The 11712-nt window shown below is 38.1% G+C and overlaps 1 protein-coding gene across 1 annotated transcript; it reads right to left on the bottom strand.

Moving 5' to 3' along the window:
• Window positions 1–8855: 8855 nt before the first annotated feature.
• On the bottom strand, window positions 8856–9800 carry LOC114684291 (olfactory receptor 9Q2). Its single transcript, XM_028858796.1, has one exon. It carries the CDS (start codon window positions 9798–9800, stop codon window positions 8856–8858), a length of 945 nt encoding a protein of 314 aa, XP_028714629.1.
• Between the last annotated feature and the right edge of the window lie 1912 nt (window positions 9801–11712).

The raw sequence follows: 11712 nt of genomic DNA on the forward strand, positions 1-11712 counted from the left end.
CTATGAACAGAAAGTGAACATAGGATGATTATGAAAAAAACAAAGGACAAAAGGGAGTCAAGAGGACAGATAGAGAGTTGCACGTGAAGTAGAAGTGAGGCACATTTTAGTTTGAAGGGGCTTGTTTGAAATAGCATAGGACAAGGAGGCTTCTGAAATGTCAGTGGAGGAGGAAGCTCAGCTGTGTCCTTTCTTTACCTTTCTGAGCTAGCAGGCTTTCACCCCAACATCTGAGTACCAAATCAAGTGATTGAGATTTTGTTAAAAACATTTGGTGCTCCAATGCATGACATGACCACATGGACAGAGAAATAGCACCAGCCATGGACACATTGAGAAGCTATCAGATTTGGTAAGACACCTGAGAAGTACTTAAGGAAACAGTTAAGTAATATTAAAAGGAAATGTCTTTTCTGTGTTAAAGATGGAAAATATTGAAATACAGGGCATTAGGACCCTGTATAGTGCTACTTTAGATGGCTTGAAAACAGAAGCAGAATATGAAAAGATAAATGACTCAACTGAGATTGACATAATAGCAATTATAATTACTGAATCTTTCTGGTGATCTACATTTAAACCTTAGTAACCATAGTGGTTATTGTCCCAAATATGAAAAGTGATTTGATAATGTACCAGATATGAAAGCTGGATTGATAGATACAAGCCTTAAAAAGACTTATCAATGAAAATAAGAAAAATCCTAAGACACAGAAAGAGGAATTTAGACAAGGTTATAAGAAAATGAACTGTATTTTAACTGGTTATCATACAAAAACTACCAGCAGATGATAGAAATCCCTAATGTTATGAAGACATTAAATGGAATGCTATAGAAATATTAGATTTGCAAAACAACTCTGAGATACCATTTTACACCTCTCAGAATAGCTAAGAACAAAAACACTGATGACAGCTTATGTTGGAGAGGATATGGAGTAACGCCTCCACTGTTGATTTGGCCACTTTGGAAATCAGTATGGCAGTTCTCACACCCAATGATACTACTCTTGGACAAATACTGAGGGGATGCTCAATCATATCAGAAGGATACTGGCCCAACTATGTTCATAACAGCATTATTCATAATAGCCAGAACCTGGAAGCAACCTAGATGCTCTTCAATTCAAGAATGGATAAAGAAAATGTGGTATATATACACAAAGCAGTGCTACTCAGCTATAAAAAAACAATGACATTATCAAATTCATAGGCAAATGGGTGGAACTAGAAAATATCATCCCGAGTAAGATACAGAAAGACAAACATGGTATGTACTCACTCATAAGTAGATATAAGATGTAAAACAAAGGATAATCAGACTACAAACCACAGTTCCAGAGAAGCTAGGAAATAAGGAGGACCCTAAGAGGGATATATGGATCACCTTGGGAAGGGGAAATAGAGGAGATTCCCATGAGTGAACAGGGAATGAGGGGGAGTGATAGAGGGTAGGGAAAGGGGGATAAGAACATGAGGGAACAGGATGGTTGAGCTGGGGGAGGGACAGAGTGGGAGAGCAATGAGAGCAATATCTTGATAGAGGGATAAGGAAGAAATGTGATATAAGGGAAATTCCTAGGAATCTACAAGAACAACACCAGAATAGACTACAACCAATAGTAGTGAGGGTGCCTGAACTGGCCTACCCTGGTAATCAGATTAGTGAATGCCCTGTCATCATAGAGCCTTCATCCAGTAAGTGGTGAAGGCAGATGCAGAGATCATCAACCATGCAGGAGGCCAAGATCTGAGAGTCCAGTTGAAGAGAGGAAAGAAGGATTACATGAGCAAGGGAAGTCACAGTCACAATGGTGAAATCTACAGAGACAACCAAACCCAGGACAAAGGAACTCACAAACTTTAGACTAACAGCTGTGAGACCTGCATGGGACCAGACTAGACCCTCTGCATACAGGAGACAGTTGTGTAGCTGGGTATGTCTGAAGGGACCCTGGCAATGTGATCAAGATCTATCCCTGGTGTTTGAGCTGGCTTTCTGGATCCCATCACCTATGGTTGGATACCTTGCTCACCCCTGGTGAAGTGGAGGGGCTTGGTCCTGCCTCAACTGAATATTACCAAGCGTATGGTAATATGGGAGAACTTCCCCTGTTGGAGGAGGGGAAGAGGGGTGAATCAAGGGGGAAGGTGAGGGTGGGGAAGCAGGAGGAGAGATGAGAGGGGAATCTATGCTTGATATGTAAAATGAATAAAAAAAAATTTAAAGAAAATTTTTAAAAAAGGATGCAAATTTCATGATGTCATTTTTTTTCCAGCTGAGTAATACTCCATTGTGTGTATATACCACATTTTCTTTATCCATTTTTCAGTTGAGGAGCATCTAGGTTGTTTCCAGGTTCTGGCTATTATGAATAACGCTGCTATGAACATAGTTGAGCAAGTGTCCTTGTAGTATACTTGAGCATCCCTTGAGTATATGCCCAAGATGGGCATCATTGTGTCTTGAGGTAGATTGATTTCCAATTTTCTGAGAAACTGCCACACTGATTTCCAAAGTGGCTGTACAAGTTTCGACTCCTACTAACAGTGGAGTAGTGTTCCCATTGTTCCACATGCTTATCCTGAGTGAGGTAACCCAGACGCAAAAAGACAAACATGGTAAAGATTCATTCATAAGTGGATATGAGATGTAAAACAAAGGATAATCAGACTACAATCCACAGTTCCAGAGAAGATAGGAAATAAGGAGGACCCTAAGAGGGATGTATGGATCACCTTGCGAAAGGGAAATAGAGGAGATGCCCATGAATAAACTGGGAGTGACAAGGGCAATAGAGGGTAGGGGAAGGGGGATAAGAACATGAGGGAACAGGATGGTTGAGCTGGAGGAGGGATGGAGTGAGAGAGCAATGAGAGATATATCTTGATAGAGGGATAAGGAAGAAACCTGTACTAGGGACATAAGAATTACAATGAATGAAATTCAAAAGCTGCTTACAAAAGGCAGGTTAAAATTTAAACTGATTATCCTTTATGATCTAAAAATAAATACACTTAAACCTTGAATTTATATATAGATGGAAGGAGAATATAGGTACATTTACCTACACATACTAAAGCATATTTAGTTTCAAATTTTCAAAAGAATTTTTAAAATTAAAATATAATACTTTTTCTATTGCCAAAAAAGGAAAAAAAAAACATTTTGCCCTAGGAAAGATAAAACCTGCCAAAAAAGGAAGCCCCAGAATTAGCGCTGGAGAATGGTCTTGCTTTTATCTTTCCAGGAGTATAGCAGCATCCAATTAAGGAATCCAGAGACCACTGGAAAAATGAAACATCTGCAGAAAAAGAATGGATCATCAAGAAAAAAAATGTCCCAAGGAAAAAAAATAAATTGCCCAAGTGGTATTGCCCACCTCCAGAGGATCTGCCTGCATTCTGGCCTAAAGCCCCAGACTAGCACCAGCAGCCATGCCACCATCTTGCAGGAGCAGCTGCCCCTTCCCACTGGACAATGTGGGCCAGGGCAGGATAACCTGGGTGGATCTCCCTTCCTTCTTTCAATCATGTGACTGCCCTGCACTTGGCAGATTCCCAAATCTTGTCTCTACTGTCCTCTGCAGACATTAGTGGCAAATGGGCTGTAGCAGGATCCTTAGCTGCTCTTGTTTCCTCAGACTGGAGGCTTCTCAGTCCTCATGCGGAATGGGTCTCAGCTGAATTACTGCTCAAAAGCCTGAATGCTTAACCAGCCAAAATCTTCTAGTTTCTGGTCCTCACGCCTTATATACCTTTCTGCTTTCTACCACCACTCCCTGGGATTAAAGGCTGGCTCTCTGGGATTAAAGGCATGTGTCACCATGCTTGGCTATTTCCAATGTGGCCTTGAACTCACAGAGATCCAGAAAGATTTCTATCTCTGGAATGCTAGGATTAAAGGTGTGAGTGCCACCATTTTCTAGCCTTTGTATCTAGTGGCTGTCTGTTCTCTGACCCCAGATAAATTTATTAGAGTACACAATATTTTGGGGAACACAATACCACCACATTTCCTCTCTTTTTGTCTAAAATTAAAAAAGCTTATAACTAATACAAGAAAAACTATCCAATAAGTATATACAATATATACAGCCAAAAATTGCATTAATGATGTCTAGTCCATTAACATTTGACAGATTCAGATAAAAACTCCATTATATATATTAACAATATCCAGTCCAGTAACATCTGATAAACTCAGACCAAAAAATTTTCATTACTTATCTTATTTAAAACAAGTAATTCCTTTTTAAAAGTAGATTCCATAATCTCCCTTTTTATCTTATCATAACCATATTGTCTCCTTTTTCTTTTCATAATACATTCAGTAGTCTACCTTTTGTCATTTTTATATCTTCCCCTTTTTCTTCAGTGTAGATTCAATGATCTACCTATTTATCCTATTATTTCTTTATCTTTTTTCTCAGAGTAGATTCAATGATCTATCTCATACCTTATTCTCTTTTTCTTTTTGCTTTCTAGGGGTGAAGGTATCTTTAGGGAATCTTGAAAAGAAAATTTTTGGGTTAATTTTCAAGTCCTGTATCATTTGTCCAGTCTCTGCATAAAAGGAAAGTTCAGGGCTTGTTTCAAGTCTTTGTTCAAGTAGTCTGTCAGGCTGGATCATCTCAGCTAGCCATCTCAAAATTGTCCTAAGCAGTTTGTAGTCCAAAGCAGATCTTTCCATGGTGTTAATCAGCTTAATGGCTTTACCATAGTCCTTTTGAAGATTTCAAAGTTAGGTGTGGTCATGGTTCCATGCAGACTTTTTTTTTTTTGTCTCCTCTGTGGTTTGGAGCAATCACAGTCTGATAAATGTCTGTCTCTCGGAACCATGAACATTCTTTCCTAGAACAGAAAATCTTCACAGCAATTTCTCCCCACCATTTGTCTTGCCAAACTTTTTCAAATTGACCTTTGCCGATGCTTTCTTGTAACACGATGGTCCTGGCAATTCTTCTCTGAACCAGCAGCAGTAAACCCTTCATCCCAGGTAGCAGCATCACCGCAGTCACCAACATGATGAGAAGGAGCTGGCAACGTGGAGCAGTAGCCACTGCTTCCATGGTCCCACCACTGTTTGTGGCTCAGTCCGGGCCAAAGCTTCTCCCAAGCCTCCTAGGCCGGCCTCAAACTCGGGATCTTCCTGCCTCTGTCTCCTTTAGCTAATCCTACCGGCGTGTGCCACCACCACCACCAGCTGAGTACACAATATTTTGGGGAACACAATACCACCACAATGGGCTTTATGTGGTCTCACTTCAATCAAAAATTCAAACTGTCTTTGTGGTTGGAGCATGTCTCTTTTCTTCTTTAAACCCATGTGTGATTTTTTTTTAAAAAAAAAAAAAACCTGAAATCTGTCTCATATCAGAAGAGCCACCTGGTATGGGACAGAAGAAAATAAAAAAAAAAATAAGGGACTATTCTATTGCCACTAATCTCATAATTTTTTGGTTTACATTTGACTCTCTAACACTTTTCTTAAGGTATAAATATCATCTCAAAATCTGTAAGATTAAATATACATATATGTATATAGACATATATATATATATATATATACATAAACTTTCTGTCATGATACCAGTAGTCATATAGAGTACTGACTAATTTCAAAAATAGGCTCCATCTAGCTTCCTGTATGTTTTCTAAGTTTTGAGTCTGAAGTAGGTAACTAGGAACTAGGTTTGTGTGCCTCAGATGTACTTATTAAGTTGTGGTCCTCAAAGCTGTCAGAGATCTGCTGCATATGGCATTTAAAATGTTTAAGTTTTCTACAATAAACATGACCATTCCTAACACTAACCTTTGACATCTCCAAGAAGATGATGGGGCCCTGCAATGATGAATCTACTTGGATTGTGGTAATGCTAACCACTGGGCTAAACTTCTGACAGTTTTTGCACAAAAAAGGACAGCTTTTGGTTGACTGCTGTGTTCTACCTAATCAGGATTGCCACTAAGCTGACAAACACCAAACAAAGATCAGTGTCATGCTACAAACTGCTCAGGACATTCATATTGCTGAGTTCATGTGAGACTGACATTAACATTTTACAGATTTTGAATTCAAAATACTTAATCCAAAGACTGCCAAATACAGCCAAGCTGTACTTTTGGATAGCTTGGCAGAAATAGTTTCATTTTTGTAAATAGTATTACTGGGTTAGAGTTAAAACATGTCCTTTTTATTTAAACATAAGAGAGGAAATGGTGCAAGATATATGAACACACTCTGAATGCCAATATTGCATTATTTACTGGAAAAAGTTGTTTCTGTTTCGGGTGTGGCTCAGCCCTAGCATACACCTTTAATGCAACAGCTTTCTGCTTGAATATTGTAAGCAGGATTAAATAAAGTCAAATGTAGGTCAAGAGGTAGAGCAAGCAACCAGTTGACAGAAAATGAACATAGGATGATTAATTAAAAAATAACAGAGAGAGAGAGAGAGAGAGAGAGAGAGAGAGAGAGAGAGAGAGAGAGAGTAAAGGAGTCAAAAGGACAGATAGAGAGTTGCATAGGAAGTTTAAGGGAGGGATCAATTTAGTTTGAAGAGGCTTGTTTGAAATGGCATAGGACAAGGAGGCGTTGGGATGTCGGTGGATGAGGAAAGTCAGCTGGGTGCTTTCTCTGCCTCTCTGAGCCAGCAGGATTTCATCCCAGCATCTGGCTCCTGAGTCTTTATGGGTAAAATCAAATGATTGAGATTTGTTAAAAGCAACACAGATAAGTAGAACAATTAGAATCCAGATAAAACTAAAGAATACTACAAATTTGTGAGGCATTAGAGAAAAAAATGTAGCATGCATGAAGGTCCAAGAACCTGCATCCTCTGCCACTTTCTTGCTTCTTAACTTCTACAAGTCACCTCAACCTTCTGGGCCTTAGTTCCTTCTTTGCTTTTGGGGCTCTTTTTTCTTTGCTAAGTAAGATCAATAAAATTGCTTTTGTCATGACTTTTTAGAAGAGTAAAATAAATGACTCATGTAAACCTTTTAGCATAGTACCCGACATGTGATATAGATTACATGAGTTCAAGAATTAACTTAAATAATTATTGAGTTTTCTGCTTTTGGAGGAAGTATCCTTATCCGAAGTGAATCTGGGCCTGGGAGAAACTGTCCAAAATAATTCCAAAATAAAGAGACACATTGGTCTTCCTACCCATCAGTATTGATTGTGATGTAGAACCTAGATAATTACTACAATAACATATTAATAGTGATAGAACTTACTAAGCAGTTTCCCAATCTTCTTGAGTCCCAAATTGTTTCTTGGCTAAATCACACACACACACACACACACACACACACACACACACACACACACACACAATCACACCTGGCCCAGGTAAGTACTCAATACACCCACTATAGAAGATGTTGTAGTCAGGGAATGTTTGCATAGCAGTTGAATTTGAAGAAAAATAACTTCAAGGATGCACCCTGTGAGGTGACTCTTTCTAAATCCACGGTGTTTAAGTGATTTATGGAAAAACAGGAACCAAAGCTGATGCATGGATTCGGGTGTCTGTAATAAGCAAAATTTCCCCCCTTATTCTTTCTGAAGCACATCCACCAAACACTTTCCTAAAATATTTGTTATATGTCCTTACTATGAAAGTCTTTAGCAAGCCAAAGAAATGAAGGAGTATCTGACCACCAGATGAATTTCACAAAATGGGCTGGCCCAGGATAGCTACAGCCATCTTTACTTATACTTCAAAAACAAGCATGTTTTTCTATAGGAACAAACATGTTTTTCCCAATGTTAACATCTGGCAAAAATAAATATGCCAAATATATTTTCCCAACTTTTACATCAAAACATATTTTAAACTAAAAACAACACTAATCATTTTGATAGCTTGACCAAATATTAAGCCAGGTGCATCCTGTCTTTATAAAATTAAAGATGATAAACATAGGCACACATTTTCAAGAACAACAATATCATTCAAAACTTAACAAAGCATATTTACAGAAATAAGGGTGAATTGACTCCAATCCTGTCAGCACTTAATCAGAACAGCTCCCAGGGGCTGGAGTGACAGCTGACATCTCCAGATAAGAAACCTGAGAAGCATCAGCTCCCAACAAAATTTAGGGGAAAATATTTGAGAAAAAAAAATGTGATTTCCAGGAATGAACACATCTGTTCTATGTCTGACTGATGTAATGTCACAAAAAAAAAAAAACACCAAGAGAATCATCAATATTATGAGAAAGATGAGAGAATTCAGGCAGCACAGTCTCAGCAGTATCCTGTGCTACCCCAAAGTCCACTGGTCCTTTCTGAGAGAGACTGTCCCTGTGGACTTTGCCTCATCTGGAGACACATTGAACAAGCACTCATAAAATGGCCTGAAACTAGGGCATATGACTACCATCACCTGCCTACTCATATATTGGAACCTCAAAAATATGACTATATCAAAATAGTTAACCCACTTAGCTCTTAGGAAACTAAGAACTGAAGAAGTCGGAAAACAAAGATCAACACTGAAATCTGGGAATAATTTGTCCACGCAATAAATATGTACTGAATGGTTTTTATTTGTAGATGATTTGTGTGTTAAGCACTAGGATCGAAAAAATGTTCTGTTCTCATGCTATCTACTTTCTAATTGTGACTATAGGTCAATATCAGACTAATAAAACATCTCATCTTTGAGATGACAGCAAGTAAGTAGTACGTTGAATAAATCAGAAAGTAGAGGTGGGATGTATGCGTCCAGCTTTGAGTCTAGAGGAGCCTTCCAAAATAAGATATGTTTGAGAAAAAAATAAAACAAATATAGAAACAAAGGAAAGTTGTTACTTGATAAAGGCCTTCAAGAAATTAATTAGGGCCTTCCAGAAATCTTTGATCTTCTCAGAGATTTCATAATGGCCTCTTTTACCTCCTTATTCCTCAGGCTATAGATGACTGGATTCAGTAATGGAGTCACCACTGTATAAAACACAGAAACAACTCGATCCCCCTCTGAGGACTGGTCTGCATTATCTCTCAGGTACATGAAGATAAGGGTACCAAAGAAGAGAGCTACAGCAGTGAGGTGGGAGGTACAGGTGGAGAAAGTCTTGGCCCTACCTCCAGCAGAGCGTATCTGCATGATGGCCACAATGATGAACAGATAGGACACAGAGATAACCACAATGCAAGCAGGCATGACAAAAATGGCAAAGACAATAATCACTACTTCCTGGATATAACTGTCCCCACACACAAGTTTTAAAAGAGGAGGGAGGTCACAAAAAATGAAGTTAATCTCATTGCTTCCACAGAAGGAGAGAGTAAAGGCTGTGACAGTCCGTACAAAGCCACTAGAAAAACCAGCCACATATGCCCCAGTGACCAAGCCTACACGGGCCTTCTCTGTCATGATGGTGACATAAAGCAATGGTTGGCACACAGCCACATAGCGGTCATAGGCCATAATTGCCAAGAGGTAGCAGTCAATGGAAGCAAAGAAAGTAAAAAGGAAGAACTGAACTGCACAACGAACTTGAGAGATGGTTGTGCCATGTTCCCATAGTACAGCGAGCATCTGAGGGATGATAACAGAGGAGTAGCAGATGTCCACAAAGGAAAGGTGGCTGAGGAAGAAATACATTGGGGTTTGAAGTCGACGGTTCTTCTGAATCAGGATGATCATTCCTGTATTCCCCAGCAGAGTAGAGAGGTAGAAACTCAAAAACAAAAGGAAGAGAGGGAGCCCCCACTCAGGATGTTCAGTGAATGCAGTCAGAAAGAACTCAGTCACGAAGGTATAATTCCTCCCAGCCATCCATCTAGAGGTTTACCTGTGAGGGCTAAGACAAGATCCAAAGAAGAGAAACTCAGAAGGGAAGAATAAGTTATTACAAGTAGTAGAGCTTAAATTGAATCTCTGATATGTAGCCATTGACTACAACAAAGATTGCAGACTAAGGAAGACATAGAGAAATGCAGAGCTCACTCTAATATGAAACATGATGTATCTTTCTATAATAGTAGGAATGGGGAGTAAGTGATTCTTGGACCGACAATCTAGATCTTGTATTTACAATTGCTCTCCCATTGGCTATTTTATGTTAGATGGAGCACTTAATCTTTCTGAACCTCAATTCCTTTCCTGTCAAAAGAGGCTAATATACCCATGTGCTTGTGAGATGATATGCTGATTAAAACAGATGCACAATGATACTGAAAAGCTAAAATCACTACATAGGCATACAATTGCTTGTTAAAAATTTAAATAAGCATCTTCTGTTAGCTTCCTCTCATTTAATTTTCAATAACCACTGTCACTACATGATAGATTTTCTTCTTAATGAAATTTCATGTCAAATTGAATTTATCTTTCAAGTGAAAGCATAATGTGAAACACTCAGAAATGTGATCCTTGAAATATAATTTCTTTTAGAAAAATCATGAATACATATAATTCTTCCAAAGAAGAACAATATAGCTAAAGAATAATAAAAATAAAACTTCTATATTTGAAAGTTTGTGGATCTGTCATGGATGGTAGAGACAAGAGGCCATGAATTTCATAATAGAGGCATTAGAGTTCCTAGACCATATCATCCCAAGAGTTTTAAGGATCAGTGAATCTACATTACTGTAGCATGCACCACTAAACAGCCTTAGAGAAGTTCTGCTCTCATCAGTATATCTAGAAATCTTCTTGGTTCAATTATAATCAGGTAGATGAATTACAAAACAGGTAATTTAATATCTATCTACCAAAACAAGTAACACAAGGGGATACTCCTAATAATAGGCTTGTGTCTAACTTTGTGTCTAATCCCCAGAACTTTTGAGTGCCTCACATTTTTGCATAAATAACATAATGAGAACTTATCATTTGATAATATTTTATATTCTATTTGATCACCAAAGGGATTAGAATTTACACCTTATTGTTTCTTCTTAAGGGTATCTAGTAACTTTTAACTCATTGAAAAGCATTCTTTCTACATGTGGTGTATTCATTAATGAAATCATGTTGAGCAACCAGAGAATTTCTTTCACTAGTTCTGTCAAAATGAGCATTATATATTCTGTAAAGGAAACAGCATAAGTCAAAATATATGCATTGTTAATCAGCAATGGATTCTGTTTATAGAAATATTTGTTTTCAGATTAACTGTATGAATTCTTTAAAAACAGCTGCTTACCTATTTTAAGTTGTCTGTATAATTAAGACTCTATATAGTTATATAAATACATAAACACACTGGCATTAGCCTTGCAACCAACAGAAAAAAACATAAGCTCCTACAGGTATCTAACAAAGACTCATGATGATTGATTTATTATTCTCAAAGCCTCTAGTAAAACACAGTTTAATAATCAACAGCACATATATTTGAAAGGAGAATAAAGCAGAAACTATTCTGCAATCTAGTATTGATGAACAAATGAGGAAGTCTGACTGAATGAATTTTGTAGTTCTTGAAAAAGTTCCTCAACAGGGCTGTACAAAATGACTTTGGTGATTAGAATAGCAAATGCTACTAAAGCCAGGTAAGTGATGAACTGATCCATCAGGGCTGACAACAAAGAAAAAAAAAACTTAGACACACAAACTGTGAGTTGTCTTTACCTGAATTCTTCTGTGCCTTTTTTCTTGGTGTGGTATTGCTATCTATGGCCTGACATTCCAGGTGATTTCTGCATCCAGTTCACCACACAGAGCTGTGGGTAAGTCATAC

This window comes from Peromyscus leucopus, chromosome 1, assembly GCF_004664715.2.
Source record: "Peromyscus leucopus breed LL Stock chromosome 1, UCI_PerLeu_2.1, whole genome shotgun sequence".
Classification (NCBI taxonomy): domain Eukaryota; kingdom Metazoa; phylum Chordata; class Mammalia; order Rodentia; family Cricetidae; genus Peromyscus; species Peromyscus leucopus.